This window comes from Aegilops tauschii, chromosome 7, assembly GCF_002575655.3.
Source record: "Aegilops tauschii subsp. strangulata cultivar AL8/78 chromosome 7, Aet v6.0, whole genome shotgun sequence".
Lineage (NCBI taxonomy): Eukaryota > Viridiplantae > Streptophyta > Magnoliopsida > Poales > Poaceae > Aegilops > Aegilops tauschii.
Genome location: NC_053041.3, coordinates 32,528,454 through 32,548,144, shown reverse-complemented (window position 1 = coordinate 32,548,144; position 19,691 = coordinate 32,528,454). Strand labels below are relative to the sequence as shown.

The following is a 19,691-nucleotide window of genomic DNA, read 5'->3' as shown; positions in this document are numbered from 1 at the left end:
TCCGGACCCAGTCCGTATAGTTGCTGCCATCATCTTTCAGCTTGGTTTTCTCTAGGAACGCGTTGAAGTTGAGGGCAACATGGGCCATTTGATCTACAAGACATATTGTAAAGATTTTAGACTAAGTTCATGATAATTAAGTTTATCTAATCAAATTATTCAATGAACTCCCACTCAGATAGACATCCCTCTAGTCATCAAAGTGAAACATGATCCGAGTTAACTAGGCCGTGTCTGATCATCATGTGAGACGGACTAGTCAACATCGGTGAACATCTTCATGTTGATCGTATCTTCCATACGACTCATGCTCGACCTTTCGGTCTTCTGTGTTCCGAGGCCATGTCTGTACATGCTAGGCTCGTCAAGTCAACCTAAGTGTATTGCGTGTGTTTCGAGGCCATGTCTGTACATGCTAGGCTCGTCAACACCCGTTGTATGCGAACGTTAGAATCTATCACACCCGATCATCACGTGGTGCTTCGAAACAACGAACCTTCACAACGGTGCACAGTTAGGGAGAACACTTTTCTTGAAATTTTAGTGAGGGATCATCTTATTTAAGCTACCGTCGTTCTAAGCAAATAAGATGTAAAACATGATAAACATCACATGCAATCAAATAGTGACATGATATGGCCAATATCATTTTGCTCCTTTTGATCTCCATCTTCGGGGCGCCATGATCATCTTCGTCACCGGCATGACACCATGATCTCCATCATCGTGTCTTCATGAAGTTGTCACGCCAACGATTACTTCTACTTCTACGGCTAACGCGTTTAGCAATAAAGTAAAGTAATTTACATGGCGTTATTCAATGACACGCAGGTCATACAAAAATTAAAGACAACTCCTATGGCTCCTGCCGGTTGTCATACTCATCGACATGCAAGTCATGATTCCTATTACAAGAACATGATCAATCTCATACATCACATATATCATTCATCACATCTTCTGGCCATATCACATCACAAAGCATATGCTGCAAAAACAAGTTAGACGTCCTCTAATTGTTGTTGCATGTTTTTACGTGGCTTCTATAGGTTTCTAGCAAGAACGTTTCTTACCTACGTAAAACCACAACGTGATATGCCAATTTCTATTTACCCTTCATAAGGACCCTTTTCATCGAATCCGTTCCGACTAAAGTGGGAGAGACAGACACCCGCTAGCCACCTTATGCAACTAGTGCATGTCAGTCGGTGGAACCTGTCTCACGTAAGCGTACGTGTAAGGTCGGTCCGGGCCGCTTCATCCCACAATGCCGCCGAAACAAGATAAGACTAGTAGTGGCAAGAAAATTGACAACATCTACGCCCACAACAAGTTTGTGTTCTACTCGTGCATAGAAACTACGCATAGGCCTGGCTCATGATGCCACTGTTGGGGATCGTAGCAGAAATTTAAAATTTTCTACGCATCACCAAGATCCATCTATGGAGTTTACTAGCAACGAGAAGGAAGGAGTGCATCTACATACCCTTGTAGATCGCGAGCGGAAGCGTTCAAGTGAACGGGGTTGATGGAGTCATACTCGTCGTGATCCAAATCACCGATGACCGAGCGCCGAACGGACGGCACCTCCGCGTTCAACACACGTATGGAGCAGCGACGTCTCCTCCTTCTTGATCCAGCAAGGGGGAAGGAGAGGTTGATGGAGATCCAGCAGCACGACGGCGTGATGGTGGAAGTAGCGGGGATCCCGGCAGGGCTTCGCCAAGCGCAAGCGGGAGGGAGAGGTGTCACGGGAGGGAGAGGGAGGCGCCAGGGGCTAGGGTACTGCAGCCCTCCCTCCCCCCCCCCCCCACTATATATAGGCCCCCTGGGGGGCGCCGGCCCTGGGGATCCCATCTACATGGGGGGCGGCGGCCAAGGGGGGAACTTGCCCCCCAAGTCAGGTGGGGCGCCCCCCACCCCCAGGGTTTCCAACCCTAGGCGCAGGGGGAGGCCCATGGGGGGCGCACCAGCCCACCAGGGGCTGGTTCCCCTCCCACTTCAGCCCATGGGGCCCTCCGGGATAGGTGGCCCCACCCGGTGGACCCCCGGGACCCTTCCGGTGGTCCCGGTACAATACCGATAACCCCCGAAACTTTCCCGGTGGCCGAAACTGGACTTCCTATATATAATTCTTCACCTCCGGACCATTCCGGAACTCCTCGTGACGTCCGGGATCTCATCCGGGACTCCGAACAACTTTCGGATTTCCACATACTAATATCTCTACAACCCTAGCGTCACCGAACCTTAAGTGTGTAGACCCTACGGGTTCGGGAGACATGCAGACATGACCAAGACGACTCTCCGGTCAATAACCAACAGCGGGATCTGGATACCCATGTTGGCTCCCACATGGTCCACGATGATCTCATCGGATGAACCACGATGTCGAGGATTCAATCAATCCCGTATACAATTCCCTTTGTCAATCGGTACGTTACTTGCCCGAGATTCGATCGTCGGTATCCCAATACCTCGTTCAATCTCGTTACCGGCAAGTCACTTTACTCGTACCGTAATGCATGATCACGTGACCAACTACTTGGTCACTTTGAGCTCATTATGATGATGCATTACCGAGTGGGCCCAGAGATACCTCTCCGTCATACGGAGTGACAAATCCCAGTCTCGATCCGTGTCAACCCAACAGACACTTTCAGAGATACCTGTAGTGTACCTTTATAGTCACCCAGTTACGTTGTGACGTTTGGTACACCCAAAGCACTCCTACGGCATCCGGGAGTTACACGATCTCATGGTCTAAGGAAATGATACTTGACATTGGAAAAGCTCTAGCAAACGAACTACACGATCTTTGTGCTATGCTTAGGATTGAGTCTTGTCCATCACATCATTCTCCTAATGATGTGATCCCGTTATCAATGACATCCAATGCCCATAGTCAGGAAACCATGACTATCTGTTGATCAACGAGCTAGTCAACTAGAGGCTTACTAGGGACATGTTGTGGTCTATGTATTCACACATGTATTACGATTTCCGGATAACACAATTATAGCATGAACAATAGACAATTATCATGAACAAGGAAATATAATAATAACCATTTTATTATTGCCTCTAGGGCATATTTCCAACAGAGCGGCGCGGCGTTTACACCGACGCTGTAAGGCACCTTCCCGGCGGCGGTTCCGAGCTGCGGCGAAGAACACTCGGAGAAGAGCGGCGCCGCGTTTACATCAACGGTGTAAGGCACCATCCCGGCGGCGGTTCCGAGCTGTGGTGAAGAACAATCGGAGAAGAGCGGCGCCACGTTTACATCGACGCTGTAAGGCACCATCCTGGCGGCGGTTCCGAGCTGCGGCGAAGAACACTCGGAGAAGAGCGGCGCCGCGTTTACATCGACGCTGTAATGCACCTTCCCGGCGGCGGTTCCGAGCTACGGCGAAGAACACTCGGAGAAGAGCGGCGCCGCGTTTACATCGACATTGTAAGGCACCATCCCGGCAGCGGTTCCGAGCTGCGACGAAGAACACTCGAAGAAGAGCGGCGCCGCGTTTACATCGACGCTGTAAGGCACCTTCCCGGCGGCGGTTCCGAGCTGCGGCGAAGAACACTCGGAGAAGAGCGGCGCCGCGTTTACATCGACATTGTAAGGCACCATCCCGGCGGCAGTTCCGAGCTGCGGCGAAGAACACTCAGAGAAGAGCGGCGCCGCGTTTACATCGACGCTGTAAGGCACCTTCCCAGCGGCGGTTCCGAGCTGCGGCGAAGAACACTCGGAGAAGAGCGGCGCCGCGTTTACATCGACGTTGTAAGGCACCTTCCCGGCGGCGGTTCCGAGCTGCGGCGAAGAACACTCGGAGAAGAGCGGCGCCGCGTTTACATCGACGTTGTAAGGCACCATCCCGGCGGCGGTTCCGAGCTGCGGAGAACACTCGGAGAAGAGTGGCGCCACATTTACATCAACGCTGTAAGGCACCTTCCCGGCGGCGGTTCCGAGCTGCGGCGAAGAACACTCGGAGAAGAGCGGCGCCGCGTTTACATCGACGTTGTAAGGCACCATCCCGGCGGCGGTTTCGAGCTGCGGCGAAGAACACTCGGAGAAGAGCAGCGCCACGTTTACATCGACGCTGTAAGGCACCTTCCCGGCAGCGGTTCCGAGCTGCTTGGCGGCGTAGTAGTATAGAGGCTTGTAATGCTCCGGCCACGGCGTCATCTGTACTGTGGGCGCGCACATCTGGGCACCGCGGCCTCCGCTGCGACGTCCCCCACGTCCACCACACCGACGCCACCACCACGACCACCGGCGGCCATCCGATTCTTGAGCTTCTACTCCTTTGCGGCCTTCATTTTGACGCGTCGAGTTTGTCCCGTAGTCGAGCTAATCTTCCGGACGAGCGTGATGCTCGGATCCTCCGGTACCTCCTCCACCTTCATCTCCGACAGGTTCTCCTCCGGTTTCATGTGTCGGCGGCGAAAGGAAGGAGATGGTGGGAGAAAAGGGAGGGAATTGGATGGAGAGCGGCGGGGATGGAAGAAGAGAGTGGAGGATTTTGACGCGAATCGGAAATAGTGCGGGTTGCTACAAAAGCACGGGCTCCGTCTTCCTTTTGGTAGGCCAGAGGGTTAGAATCCGACGTTTCTCGTGTCCAAACTCCCCCAAAATCACCCCCATGTGTGGTCCCGGTTTACATGAAAATCATGGTTCGGACTGCACCGCGAACCGATATAAAATCGCGTTTGGATGACTTCCGAAATCTGAACGAATACGAGCGGTTTGAGGGTCTTCGTCGGAGATGCCCTTACTTACTTACTGCTGGCTTGCTAGCTTCAGCGCTCTGGAGTGTGTGCAGTTTCTTTATCGTGTGCATGCGTGCGTCTTGAAATCACACGCGTATACATAGCTAAGAAGGAAGGAGACCAATCGTCGAAAAGTAAAGACGCGCAACAATCTCACTAAACTCGTGCCGCTCACACCGACGGTGGTTGAAAGCGAGCGTGCAGCCCTAACGAAACTGTGGCTAGCTTAGCTCACCTAGGTTTTAATAAGGGCTGCAGCTGAGATGGATTATCTATAATGAGCTTTTTGGTTAACTGCTGGTTAATTTGTTAGTGTACAATCACAAAACCATGTACGTACGTGTCTCGTTTCGTCCGACCAATTGCCCGCCACTTCTACTACTTTTTCCTTCTTCTTTTTTTTTTGAGAAATTGACCTTCCTCCCTAGACTTAAGGAACTATTTACCGGTTTGCTCACGGCATCCGAGGAAGCTCAGCCAGACACGGTTTCCTCGGGGAACTTGTGACGTTTGTGTCCTCTTTCTCTGTCTGGCTGAAATTGATTATCTTATGGCCCCACCGGTGACCGCCTCTTCAGGACGGTGATCTATCCAACTCGCGATCGTTGGCATCTTTTGGTCTACACCAACGACTTACCAGCCGCTGCTTCTACAAGCTCATGGGTTTTGGTTGTCCATGACTTTGGCGGGTTGCGGCGACAATAGTGACACGGTTGCCTGATTTTTCTTCCCCTCACTTGTGGTGCCTTTCTGGCGGGAAGATATGGGCTACGCTACTCTGTTTGTGATGATATGAGGTACATATTATGACGGACAAGTCAGAATTCGGTTGATCATCAGGTGTTTGGCAACCTTGAAAGCTGATGTCGTCGTGGGGCGACGCATGAGCAGATCTTCCTTCAAGCCAAGTCTCTACCCCGCTCCTTGGAGCGGGTGTGTATTGCGTCCTTCAAGAGCCTTTTCTACGCCTCCATCATCATCACCATCGGGGAACGGTGCCAAGACGCCTTTTTGGGATGCACCTTGGGTCGCCGGTCGGAAGCCTAAAGAAATTGCCCCTCTCATTTACGATGCGTCGTCTCAAAAGAATTGGAAGATAAAGGAGGCTCTCTTCAAGGATGCTTGGGTCTCCAATTCCACCCACTTCATATTAGAGCGTCTTCGTCAATTCGTGGCCCTTTGGACACCATTCATGACTTTCATCTTGACGAGAATGCCGAAGACGACATCGTGTGGAAGCACACAAGAGATGGGCAATACTCCCCGACCTCCACCTATGTGGCACAATTCTTCGGTACTTTCTACTCTCCCATGGAGCACTCGATACGGAAGGCGTTGGGCACAACTGGAAGTCAAGTATTGCTTGGTTGGCCACTCAAGATAGGATTGGGACCGCCTATAGACTGGCTATTCGTGGAAGGCCAAATTGCCGACTTTGTCCTCTTTGCGAACGGGAGCAAGAATCCGGAGCGCACCTCTTCTTCAAGTGTCACTTCACCATCCGTCTTTGGAACTTAGCGAATGCGTGGCTTCATCTTGAGAGCATCGACACCTCCGCTTGGCACCTTGAGAGCTCTGTCAAGGATTGGTGGACAAATTGTTCCAACATGAACGCTGCCAATCGGAAGGCCATATCGTCCCTCGCAATGCTCATCAATTTGACCATATAGAACGAGAAGAATGCCCGGCTGTTTCGCCACAAAAGCACTCCGCCTCCAATCTTGCTCAATAACATCAAAGGAGAGGCCCACCTTTGGATCACTGCGGGTGCAAAAAAAAATTGGGGATCATTATGCCTGGAGAGTAATCATTTTGTAACTCAGGGCTTGTAACTCACACTCTATTCTCCTACTCGGGGCTTGTAACTCACACTCTATTCTCCTCTTAATTAATACGTGAAGCAGATCTTTTGCTCGGTTTAAAAAAAGCCTACGTGTGATTGGGGTTTGCCCTAGATCTGCTCGGTTCCCTCATTCTCTCTTCCTTCGAAGGTGGTGTCGTTGGTCGTGATGAGAGTTCTGAAATGGCCATAGTTTCATGGGAGAAGAAGGCCGTGTAGTTTATTTCATGTTTTTATTTTTGTCAATGGCTTCTTTGTGTTCTTAGAAATGTAAGTCTCTTTGTACTAGGTATGAAATTCAGATATGGATGTCCTCTGGGTGTCCCTTGTCTACATCCTTACCAACACAAACATTTGTAAGAATGCAAATGCATGCATGGTGGATTGGATGTAAGAAACTATGGATACAGTATCTTCGAAGTTGAAAGTAATTTGAAAGTACTAAAAAACAGTTGTAGAAGGTACACCCTCTGTTCCTAAATGTAAGACGCTTTGACAGTTTATTTAGGAACAAAGGTAGTACTCCCTCCATAAACTAATATAAGAGCGTTTAGATCATTACTTTAGTGGGAGTTAGGTTTGATTTTGCAAAGTGAAATTAGAACTTGTTGTTAGTCAGTGCTTAGTAGTGTTGTTAGTCAAAGAGAAGCTCCAATAGGCCCGTGGTGGTGGGTGGGGAGCGAGATAGATAGCTCCAAGGCTGGGTGCTACCAAAGAGGAGCAGATCACATTCGCCAAAAGCAAGCTAAACAAAATTAGAGGGATATTAGGAGGTGATGGAGACTCAAGCTTAATAATTATGGAACAGTAGTTGCAGTCGTGGTAATCCATATCTGCGCAGAGATTTTGTGGCCATTGTTTTAGGGTGTGTGCATGGCTGCATCACAAGTAACAAAAGGGGGGTGCAAGTGTGCAACACCATACAAAATGGCCAAATGGGTTGAATATATATGTAGCTTTCTTTAATTTGTGTGCATGCATTTTCTTCCTCCTTCCTCTGATCTTCTAGATGGTGTTATTACCTTCGGTGCTAAAATAAACAAACAAATTGTGTAAGAAAGTTGAAGGAAATTAAGCCATGTTGATTGTTGTATGCAACCCTCCCTGCAAAAATAAGTAAATAATAAAAGTACAACTTCAGAAAAGAATAGGTAGTTATCTGACCCCTTTTATGATTTATTATTATAGAGCTTCTATAAAATTATCATCTTTTAATACTACATTTTCTTCTCCTTTTATTTTGATCATTAAGTATATGCAAGCATGCACCATCAGTCCAGTAGCTCTCCCGCAAGAAAGAAAGTAGCATTGTATACTAAATTAAGGACTTATAGGTCATCAAACCATATATATACACACACAAGGAGATCCTCCATTTCCCTTTTTCCTGTGATTCCTATGCTTCTTTTCAGGAAGAAGGCCCCATGAGGATCCTCTTGACTATAGAAAATACTAATTTGGAAGCACTTTATAGGCGATGCTTTCTATGACAGATCTCCCAATTGTTGCCAAATATTATAAGCTCTCTCCAATTTGGAGTCTATTTTTGTGGGCTCCCCTGGAAACAAAATTGCACACAGCAGCAACTTTGCAAATAATTGGCTGAAAGTCGAATCGAAACAACGGTATCAGCTCTTTCTAGGCAGGCAGGCAGGCGGGTACCTCTACCTGTCTTACTCTGCCCAGTTACATCTATGCAATACTGTTCTTGCTCTTAGTTGGTGTCACAATTTCTCAGGCCAGTAGTACAAAAACAGATTGTTTCTTCCAAAAAACACCAGGGATGGGAGGTCTGGTAAGGTGTCACCTTGATGGATTCCCTCCCCGCAATAATCCGCTTGACCTCTGCTCTTCCTTTTGTTCTCATGCTGCAAGGTTAATGCCAGGAGAAAAGAAAAAATATAAAAGGTTTTGTCATGAGCCCAGTGGTCGATAAAGAATTCAGGAAGGTGATAGGGCTGCATGACCTGTGAAGGTGATGCCCATTTTGGTTACAAATGGTTGTTGCAATCATTGCCAAGTCCTAGCCTCTTGTTTAGAGTTCAACCCCACTTTGTTCTTCATTGTTTATCCTAGGGACTAGAAAGTAGTCTGACTATCAGAGCACCTACTCTTAGCTTGATAGATAGAGAAAATTATTAGTAGGATGCAAGACTAACAAAATCATCCCAATTTTCGACAATTATTCTCACCTTTTCTTCTGTATGCATATTTACAAGTGAATTAATAGCGAAAAGAAGTTGTAATCTTTTTTTTCTGCCTGGGAAACCATGCATAATTTTTTGTTCACGTGGAATCCTACAGTGTAAACATGATTCAGAATAGTAAAACTATATGCAACAAGAGAAAACAAAGTGGGCGTCCATATCTAGGCGGAACACACGTCAGGTAAATTGGTTCTGGTCAGGATCCTTGAGACTTGTTCCTAGAAAACAGGCATCTCCCCTTGGCTTCTCTTGGGACTGAATCTGATCTTATCAGCAAATCTCAATTAAGAAGCACACTAATCACAACTGCTAGTGCATGAGTTTAGTAGTGGACAACAAGTGTACTTCCAAAGCCAAAATGTTATCCCCCAGGACGGGGGATTCCATTAGATTTCCTTTCCTAGTGTCACCTGCTCTTCCAACAAGCACACAAACCAATGGAAGCTGATCCGGGTGACGTTAACTGTATCTTACTCCTGCCCCACACTCCACTACGAGCACCGATGAAGTTAGTTCCAAATACAAAGCAGCTTCGTTTCGCTCGCAGAATAATAGTATGCTCACCTCCATCTCCAAGATGCTTCCCTGATGCCGTGATGCGTGCAGGTTTGGTCTTTTGGACCATTCTATCATGTATGTACTCACTCCCAGGACACGCGCGCCATACTTGCTCCTTTCTTGGCACAGCAATACAATATACTTGGACGCCTTTCTCTGGACTTTTCGGCTACACGATCAAGAGCATGGTGTAAGTGTAAGTGTAATGTAATGGAAAAGAGAGTTTAGCGCGTGCACTGACCGAAAGCGCATTCTTTGCCATACAAGAATCAGTATCGTCTCAAATCTCCGGCGATGGCAATAGGATAAGTGGCAGAGTCAAACCCACTGAGTAACATACTAGCTCAACCTTCCAGTACCCTGCACTGCAAAGTCATAGATTAAGCCTCAATGGTGAGTGACTATACAAAGTGGTGCTGAATTGTTTTCAAGTGGAAGACGCAAGGTGAAGTGGAGGCTATCTTAGGCTATCAGCAAACACTCACCACACTACAGGTGGTGCAGGCATGATCGGTCTAACAAGTGTGAAAGAGACTGGAGACAGGTACATACTACTTGAGCAATGCAAGTTATCTCACTACTCTGCTATCACTAATAAAAAAATAAAAATTTGACCAATTTATCACTAATAAAATGGCTTCCATTAATATGTGTATTTTAAATGTTTCTACAAAAGCAGATTATATAAAAGGAGACAGTAATATCATGGACATGTATTTTTTTAATTTATTTGTTTTAGAAAAACAACAATTCGGATGATAGTGTGGTGATCCTAGCAAACCAATGACCGATTGATAAAGAAGTGAAGATGAAATCTCAACAAAAAAGACATGCGCAGAAATCAGCCAGTGCAAACTTGTGAATTACTGAATAAAGATATTTTTTTCTCAACTGGCTTAATAGTGCACACTAAACTACAGGGAACAAGAAACAACTCAATTCTGAGATGGAAAACCAAATTTTCTGTTCATTCAGAAAAGAGTAGGCATCTATTGCTAAATCTAGATAGAAATATACTTGCTCTATGGATCATGCAGCATGATGATAAGCAAGCAGCAAGCAGCTTCATCACTGATTCACTGTAAAATATGTTAGCTGGTTAGAAAGCCACGAATGAAGTAGTCAGTATTCAGTACAAATCAAAATCTTACATTGGAAACTGAATTCTTACTGTAATGGAACTGGAGTGTGAATAAGAGAGCTGTATTTGTAGGGTAGATGTGTTAGCATGAGGAGAACTGCAGTCCAGACTACTTCCTAGTATAATCAGCACAGTTCGAAGTCGTAACTCAGACAGAACAACCACCAGTTACTTGAGAAGTTCAAGAAGCATGGTCAAATTTTCAAAATTTTAAGAACTGGTGCATATGTAGATTCGAAAACGCAAACAAAATAGAAGCTTTGCAGCTCAATGCACTTTCCTTATAATTCAACGCAAATTCAGAGAGAAGAATGGATCCAGGAGTCCATTGCTGTATATGTCGATGTATCTGGACAAGGTGGACCTTTCTAGAAACCGGTTCATGAATACAGACTGAGGAGAATAAAGATCAAATTTTCTCAACTGGCTTAATAGTGCACACTAAACTACAGGGAACAAGAAACAACTCAATGTTGAGATGGAAAACCAAATTTGATGCTCATTCAGGAAAGAGTAAGCATCTATTCCCTCCGTTCCTAAATATAAGTCTTTTTAGAGATTTCAATAAGAGACTACATACGGAGCAAAATGAGTGAATCTACGCTCTAAACTACGTCTATATACATCCGTATGTAGCCATAGTGAAACCTCTAAAAAGACTTATATTTAGGAACGGAGGGAGTATATTGCTTAATCTAGACAGAAATACACTTGTTCTGCAGCTTGCTTGATCACTGCAAAATAGATTAGCCGGTTAGAAAGTCCAGTATGAAGTACTCAGCATTCAGTACAAATCGAAAGCTTAGATTGTGCAACTGGAGTGTGAACAAGAGAACAGTTTTTATAGGGTAGAGGTGTTAGCATCAAGAGAACGGCAGGCCAGACTACCTCCTAGTATAATCAGCACAATTGGAAGTCGTAAGTCAGACAGAACAACCGCCATTTACTTGGTTAGTTCAAGAAGCATGTTCAAATTTTCAAAATTATAAGAACTGATGCGTATGTAGATTCGCAATCGCAAACAAAAATCTGAGCTTTGCAGCTCAATCCACTGTCCTTGTATGCCAGGACTATTGCCACTTTCCCAGATATGCACTGAAAGAAGCTAAAATTATTACTGTGTAATATTTGGAACAAGTAAAGTGGAACAGAGGACAGACACATACACAGAAATGTAATCAGATCAATAGGTTACTACCTAAATAACCCAAAAATATGTCACTACCTATTTTATGCAGCACAAGCATCGGAATATGCAGATTTGACTGGTGATAAACTATCTTACTCTATAAGTATTTACATCTAGATGGCAATTCCAATCTTAATTTTCTCTAGGCTACCTCAGAGAAGAAGAAAAAATGTTTCAATGCAGGCATGCAGTCTGCCACTCAAATACAGTAGTAGTATGTTTCAAGAGCAACACATTTGAGACAAAACACAAGAGCAATTTCTTTTCTTCAACTGGAAGCAGGAATTTGCACACTGAACCACTTCCATTCAGATGATTTTGTATCATGATACAATTTACATGTTCACTCCAACTGAAAAAGAAATGATTCATTGGTATCTATGAAAGAGGATACAGTGCGAGTACAACATAAGGTGACTGACCAGTCAGTTTCTGATTGTGAAATTTCTCTGCCCAACAGTGTACACAAAACAAAACAAAAAACGATCTTACATTGCTTCTCCAGTAAAGAAGGGCCTCAACGAAATCAAAAGTTTCAATCCCAGATTGCTCCCACAACAAAGACTTGCGCCGTCCTACCAAAACTCCGGCAATCCGGCGTGGAATCCGGCTCTATCGAATACAAGTCCATCTGAACCAATCACACGGCAAACAAACTAAGAGACATGATTGGTCACAAGACGAACAACCATCCACGCTTGTAGCCCACAAGCGTGCCCACAGTCACCGCCGACCACACCGCCACCACCCAACGGGCCGCAAGCAATGCCGCCTCCTTCATGGCGACGGACCACCCAACAAGCCAGTCGAGCCCCTCCACGTCCTCAAAGAAGTCCTTGCCTTGCACCCACCACAGTGCGAGCAGCGACAGCACGAGCAGCGGCGGCGCGACGAACTGCGTGGCCGCCGCGCAGAGGTGGTGGTTGTGCAGGAACACCTTGGCACGGCCGTACTCAGTGTCCGGGGCGCGGTTGGCGTGCAGCCGCTGGTACCAGCAGAAGACGGCCTCGTTGAGGTACATCTGCACGGCGGCCCTGGAGGCGAGCAGCTGCAGCCCGGCCGCGGCCGCCAGCAGCTTGACCTCCAGCTCGGGGCCGTCGACGAAGCCGCAGCACTGCAGGATGGAGGCGGCGGAGGAGACGAGGACGGCTAGGTGGAGCAGGAGGCGCGCGGGGGCGGAGGATGCGAGGACGGCGAGCCCGGTGCGGGGCTGGTCGGTGCCGAGCCAGAAGGCGCGCGCGAAGCGCCAGGCCGGGAGCGCGGCGAGCGAGGCGACGGAGCCGGCGAAGGGGCTGGAGGAGAGCACGGTGGCGGCGAGCAGCGCGGCGAGGGAGGCGACGAGGTGCGCGGGGCGCGGCGGCGAGGCGAGCGCGACCTGGCGGAGGAGCGCGACGAAGAGGAAGGCCAGCGGGAGCAGCGGCGCGAGCGAGGCCGCCGGGGAGCGGGGCGGCGGGAGGAGGAGCGCGGGGGGCAGGAGCGCGAGCGGGAGGAGCAGGGAGAGGTGGAAGCCGGCGAAGTGCGGGCGGGAGGCGAGCGTGGCGTGGGAAAGGCGCAGGCGGTAGAGCTGCGCGGAGCCGTCGGAGGCCGGGGGCCCGGCGGCGCCGCGCTTGCCGGAGGGAGGGGCGGAGCCGGGCGGGCGGAGGACGGCGCGCGGCCCCGTGGACGGGACGGCGTCCGGGTGGATGTAGGTGTGGACGGCGTAGAGGAGGAGGGAGGGCACGTGGAGGAAGTGCGCGGCGGCGGCGAGGGCCAGCGACGCGGCGACTTGCGGGGCGTACGGCGGGACCGGGAAGGGCAGGAGGTCGGAGACGGCCATCGCCGGCGGCCGGAGCTGGGAGGGTGGGTGGGTGGATCGATCGGCCGATTGGAGATCTGGGTGGGGGAGTGACGGAGTAGACGAGGGGAGGACTGGCTAGTACATGGGCCGGGCCTACGATCCTAGATCTGGGCTGGGTTTGGAGGCTACCCAGGCCCATGTGCAGAGCATTCGAACCGTGTCTTTATTAGATTCTCGATTCTCAAAAAGAAAATTAGATTCTCTACAAAGATTGTGTACGTACACATCAACTTTTTATACTGTATATAAAAACTCGAAAAGCTTCTTTTTGAAAGAAACTTGAAATTTATGAGCCTGAGGAATGGGATCCTGAAATTCTCATGAACAAATTCTCGCATCCTAGAATTTGAGATCACACTACAAGCAAAATCAAATGTCGCTCTGTAAAACCAGGCTGCCCAACCAAAAACAGTTTCCCGCAGAACATTTTGTTCCAAATAAAAAGGTACTAGTAATCTCATACAAATTTGCAAATCGGAGCAAATATGGTGCGATGACAAGCGGTTGAGAGATCCAACCAAACAACAGAGGACTGGCGGGATGGATAAACAGAATCATCATTATTATTGCATATATAATACAATTTGCATACACTAATCACAGCGTGCCTCCTCAGAAGTGTCTTCGGAGGACGGACGAGTAGCAAAATCTCACAGCGGGTTCTTTATTTCAGTTATGGCAACAAAATGAATAGAGGTTCTCAACGGAATAATGATACATCAACAGTGGAACTTAAGTTGTCTTCGGGGCAGGGCAGGGCTCACTCGCCGCTCAGGATGGGGTTGATCAAAGGCTTCATCTGGGCGAGGTACACGATTGCCCACCTGCAGAGAAAGATTAATTACTCGTTAGAAAATGATAGCTGGGACAAGCAGGAAGTGAAACCATGCCAAAGAGAGGCACTCCTGAATGCAGGATGAGGTCAGCCGCTTCTTCTTTCAATAATGGAAATACTGAAACAGGAAAACTAAGATAATGCAGGAAAATCTGCCGTGGCTAGAAAAGAATGGCACCACAAGTTGAACAGATCTGTGACATTTGTCACTTTTCTCTTCTGGTTCCTAGATCCATTATACTCTTGCTTTCATACAGCAAGAAACTGGAAAACCGCAGCAATTTTCTAATAGCAAGTTGCATAGGAAAGAGGATTCTCATGATTAATCTTAATCAGAAAAAACCTTAGTAGAATCAAAACCTTCAAACTAGTTAGTACAAGAACAGTATTTGACAAAGAAAAATTCAATCCAGAAGACTTAGATACTGGGTGCGGATTCCTGGGTAGCCCCTTAATCTAATTGGAACTCAGGCATCTAATTTGATGTATTATGGCCGGAGGATTACAGAACTAACAGTATTTGACTTTACGGAAACAAAAACAAGTTTGGTAGATAGCCTCTTTCAATTGATCAAATTATTTACTCTGACTGCTGAACTAGAAATATTCTGGCTTATCCTATATCAAATGTGAGTTAACATTGAACCGCATCCATATTACAAGAACAAGTTAAGAGAAATATGTCTGTACAAATTGTGCTACAAATCAAGGAAATAAAGCGCTAGGTGTGCATTTTGCCACTTCATAGCGCCTATCAGGCTATCACGCCTAAGTGCACGCCTAGGGACACATAAGCACAAGCCAATCATGATTACGCGCTAGGCATTCAGTTGTCACCCAACACCTAGGCACACTTAAGTGCACACCTAGACAAGTTTTTTTCTTTTTTCACTGCTACAAATAATACCATTTGTTGTATAGCAGATTTATTGATCATCATCTATATTGGCCCAAATCTAACAAACTTGGCATTAAAGAATATCTTTAGTTAATGCAAAATGGCAACCTAGTGCAAGCCAACAGATAAATTATGCCAAATGATGTCAAGCAGCATGCAATTTTGATAGCTGCCAATTTTCAAGTCACAATTGCAAGTCTGCATCATAAATTTTGATATGAGCAGTTTTTTTTAAATAATTGATATGAGCAGGACGTCTATCAGTTATTTGGGTTATCTAACTATTAGGTATAAGAAGGAAGGAGAAACCAAATATGCACATGGGTAAAATGGATCAGAACTTACATCATCCAACAACAAACTGTAGCGGTAATAACCAGAGTCAAATGGAATCTGCATAACAAGAGTGGAGAACATTAATTGATAGGTTATACACAACAATTGAATGCATACAACTAAGTGCAGAAGTACAGGCATCCCGGAATGTAACATAGTTCAAGGTTTTCCAGGAAAACACAAATTTGTCCTAGCGGCGTAAAATGAAGAATACACTGACACATAGCACAAACCATGAGCGAACGTTGGTATGTAACCTGTCTACTCAGTTGGTGCCAATTTAGATGCACTGAATCAACACTAACTTGGGCGAACTTGCGGTATGTGCAGAAACAGCGAAAAATATTACAGAAGCTCCTATTTTCCCCAATTGTGTAGTGAGGAACCAAGCATATGCCCCCGAATTCGTTTGCAGAGGCAAGCAGCTAGCGGCAATGACTCGAAGCATTGGACAGGTTCTCCAGTGCGGGGCTGCGGCTTCCAAGGAGCATAAGCCACAGCATCGCCCCAACGATCCAGACATTCTAGACTCTACCAAGCCCCTGACCAGAGATGGCGCGACGCTGAATAGAAAACCGCCGGCGGATCTCAGGAGGGCAAGCTCTACTAGACCTGCTTGCCCCAACCGGTCAGCCTAACCCTAGATCGAGCTCCCTCCCCGATTGCCGCGCCGCGATCCGACGGGAAGGGGAGGGGAGGGCCGGCCGACCCCCGCCCCGCCAGATCCGAAGCCCCAGGCCGAATCCAGGGACGGGACCGGCGGCGAGACGAACCGGACGGGTAGGTGGGAAGAGGGGGCGGGATCGGGGAAGGAGGAGGGAGAGGAGCTGGCGTACATGTTGGTGGAGGCGCCGCGGTTGCAGCAGAGGAGCGAGAAGAGGCAGGCGATGAAGCCGGCGAGGAAGAAGATGGCGGAGGTGACCAGGAACCCCATCGGTGGCGCTTCGGGCTCGCCGGATCGCGGGGTTGGTCGCCGGGTCGGGGTGGAGGAGGTGGACGAGACGCGGTGGGAGACAGACGACGAGAGGAGGAGGTGGTGGTGTGGGGGTGCGGGGCTGCCACGTGCGTGACGTGCGCGCTCGTCGTGGATCGGATCGGATCGGATCTGGACTCTGAAGGACGAGCGCGGGCTGCTGCGAGCGGTGGAAGCCCAACGGCCCACTTAGCTCGGGTTTGTTAGCCTTCTCCCTAAAAATAAGTTGCCTTGGTCAGCCTTTTGACCTTTTTTTCCCACCGCCTTGTGTTCTCCTGATTTGAGAAGCACCCAGTACAGCACCAACACGCATTTACCCCTGAGAAAAACATAAACACGCACGCACACACGAACTAACATGATGTCTGCCAATGAGCAACTGCCAGAGCCACCAACAGCATCAGGAGCAACAACATCGTCATCGTCATCGTCGCCGCTTCCCGCTGAAAGGACAATCCGCCTTAAATGAGACACGCGTTAAAAGATGCGAGAGGAGGTAACTGTGTTGTCGCCTGGGACCTAGGGATCCTGAATCTTCAGTGGCTCAACAAGGCACTGCGAGCCAGGTGGGCTTGGCTGCAGCGCGCGGATCGAGCCCGATCGTGGGCTGAGTTTAACATCCCTGTTCCGGCAGAAGCTCTGGGTCTAGTTCATGCGGCGGCACATACTACAATTGGCAATGGCAAAGCTACCCTCTTCTGGGATGCTAGATGGCTCGACCGGTGGAGAATTGAGGAGATTGCACCCACAGTACATAGCTTGATTCCGGACCGGATTAAAAGATCAAAGCTTGTTGCCGATGCTCTACCCAATGACAGCTGGGTTCGGGACCTTGGCCCCAACCTTTCGCCCCAAGCTCTGAACGAGTTCATATTGTTGTGGACCCTAATCTCCGGAAGGCAGCTCTCGAACGACGTTGAGGATGCACTATCTTGGTCTTGGGAGAAGGACGGACAGTTCTCAGCTAGATCTGCCTATGCCGCTGGATTCATGGGGCGTGTCGTCTCCCCGTCAGCGGCGTTCACTTGGAAGTCGAAGGCGCCCTTGCGATGCCACTTTTTCACTTGGCTTGCCCTAAAGAACAGATGCTGGACCTTCGACCGGCTGGCCCGCCGTGGTTTACCTCACCAGGACTCCTGCCCACTTTGCAACCAACATGACGAAACCATTCAGCACCTCCTTGTTGGCTGTGTCTTTGCTAAGCAGGTGTGGCACTGGATGGGTAACATCACGGACAGACCTGACTTTGAGCCCCAGGATGGTGAAGGCCTTGGCGATTGGTGTCTCCATCAGGATCGTTCCTCTGCCCATCGTAGGTCCACTCGCGCAAAATGCCTACTTGGGATGTGGTGTATTTGGAAGCACCGAAATGACATCGTGTTCAACGGGGCTATCCCGTCACTCACTGCGGTTTTGCTTAGGATTAAGGAAGATGGTGCTCTCTGGGCTAGGGCTGGCCTTATGAAAGGCAACGCTGTAGGTTTTTAGGTAGAGGATGGTGGGCCGGATCGAGAGTAGTGTCTCGTGTGTCTGGTGGTGTCGGGCGACCCCGGCATGTAAATTTGCAATGTAATCGTGGACTCGGGAGTCTTCCCGCTTTCTTCTTTAATGAATGATACGCACACTCGTGCGTATTCGAGAAAAAAAAATGAGACACGCGTTCTAAAGGTTCGTTCTACGATGGGCAGATTACGCAAGCACTGGACTAGCCTCCGAACCTACAATTGGTTCTTGGAGCATCCTAGAATTTTTCCTTTTTTTGATTCATAAAAGTTGCAATACGACGATATGACTAGTTACATGCAACTTACGAAAATCGGGTGGGGTCGCCACGACATGGAAGCATACATGAAAAAAAAAACACCCTCTTATCCCACAACCCAAAATAAACTAACGTGATGTTTACCCAGTTTCCTTGAATTGTATGTTACTAACGAAGCCACTCTCACACAAAAAAGAAGAGAATGCAACAGATGAAAGATGATTGCTTGTAGCAAATATTATGGTAGGATACATTTGATTCAGACAAAGTACATTTGTCTACAACTCTTTCTGTTGAGTTGGCTTAACTTACTGGATTAAAAAATAATATCACTTAATTCATCTATTCTAATTTACATGCAATTTCTAGGAAAAAATATTTAATTTCTCCGTACTTACTCTACATAAAATTTCTGAGAGAGAGAGAGAGACGGGTCTAGTCCAAGCATAAGAAAATATCACCATATATGAGTTTGTTGACCTAGGACCGTGTGGTCTAAGGAAGACATTGTATCACATGAGTCATACCTTCCGTTAAAGCTCAAAAGGGGTTACCTTTATCGATTAAGCATTAATGTGTTCACGCTTTTAGAGTTGCTTTAGCTCAATTTTTCATTAAGACTCTCCCTAAATGTGATATCCCTACTCAAAAGGCATGGACTTACATTGGGATGGTTGTTTATGAATTAGTGTAGTTGAACTTGGTGTGGATGCTTATTGTTGATGATGACGTGTGGTTATCATCAATAGTTTGGATCAATCCTTTGGCATTGAAGAACTTTCAATCCTACACGGATTGATAACACAAGGGGACAACAAGGATATCCAATAGACGTGGAGCGATAAATTACACAAGATGATGTCTATGGATGAATTGGGTTACCTTGTCCCTATGCCTTACCAACAACATAGGAAAATTGCTTGCTTGTGATGATTGGTGGTATACCACTTGTGTGATTACCACTTGTTGAACTTCAAACAAGTACTCATCGTTTAAGCTTATCCAACCTAGAGGGGTTAGATGCAAATCACAAATTCCAACAAGATATCCAAGACATAAAATAGTCATCATAAGAGAAATATCAAGGATCAAATGTTGAACATGGATAATGTGCATGCGTGAGGGTGAGATTTCATCGCACGTTAGAAGCATCGATTATATTAGAACACTCCTCAAACGACAAGGGTTATATGCAAATCACAATATCCAAGACATGTAACAGTTCATCATAAGATAAATATTAATGATCAAATGTAGAACACGGATATAATGTGCGTGCATGAGGGTGAGATTTCATTGCATGTTAGAAGCACAGAGGATATTAGCTCACTCCTCAAACACAAAACGT

General features: G+C 47.5%; 2 protein-coding genes and 1 long non-coding RNA gene across 3 annotated transcripts; all 3 read right to left on the bottom strand.

Annotated features, from left to right (window-relative positions):
• Positions 1-8,057: 8,057 nt before the first annotated feature.
• On the bottom strand, positions 8,058-10,395 carry LOC120969988 (uncharacterized). The gene is made up of 2 exons (XR_005764713.1): positions 9,614-10,395; positions 8,058-9,541 (listed from the first exon to the last, which is right to left on the bottom strand). It is a non-coding gene; the product is annotated as an uncharacterized lncRNA (long non-coding RNA).
• Positions 10,396-11,987: 1,592 nt separating this feature from the next.
• LOC109749462 (uncharacterized) lies at positions 11,988-13,568 on the bottom strand. Its single transcript, XM_020308424.4, has one exon. It carries the CDS (start codon positions 13,516-13,518, stop codon positions 12,376-12,378), a length of 1,143 nt encoding a protein of 380 aa, XP_020164013.1. The 5' UTR covers positions 13,519-13,568; the 3' UTR covers positions 11,988-12,375.
• A 512-nt stretch (positions 13,569-14,080) lies between these two features.
• LOC109749452 (V-type proton ATPase subunit e1) lies at positions 14,081-16,686 on the bottom strand. The gene is made up of 3 exons (XM_020308416.4): positions 16,445-16,686; positions 15,618-15,665; positions 14,081-14,363 (listed from the first exon to the last, which is right to left on the bottom strand). Exons 1-3 carry the CDS (start codon positions 16,540-16,542, stop codon positions 14,300-14,302), a joined length of 210 nt encoding a protein of 69 aa, XP_020164005.1. The 5' UTR covers positions 16,543-16,686; the 3' UTR covers positions 14,081-14,299.
• Positions 16,687-19,691: the final 3,005 nt, after the last annotated feature.

What these genes read in the sequence shown, in the direction of transcription:
- LOC109749462 (XM_020308424.4), bottom strand. Translation starts at nt 13,518, where the DNA reads ATGGCCGTCTCCGACCTCCTGCCCTTCCCGGTCCCGCCGTACGCCCCG.
- LOC109749452 (XM_020308416.4), bottom strand. Translation starts at nt 16,542, where the DNA reads ATGGGGTTCCTGGTCACCTCCGCCATCTTCTTCCTCGCCGGCTTCATC. An exon ending in CGCGGCGCCTCCACCAACAT is followed by an intron (nt 15,666 to 16,444) that starts GTACGCCAGCTC and finishes CTTGTTATGCAG; the next exon opens with ATTCCATTTGACTCTGGTTA. An exon ending in ACAGTTTGTTGTTGGATGAT is followed by an intron (nt 14,364 to 15,617) that starts GTAAGTTCTGAT and finishes CTTTCTCTGCAG; the next exon opens with GTGGGCAATCGTGTACCTCG.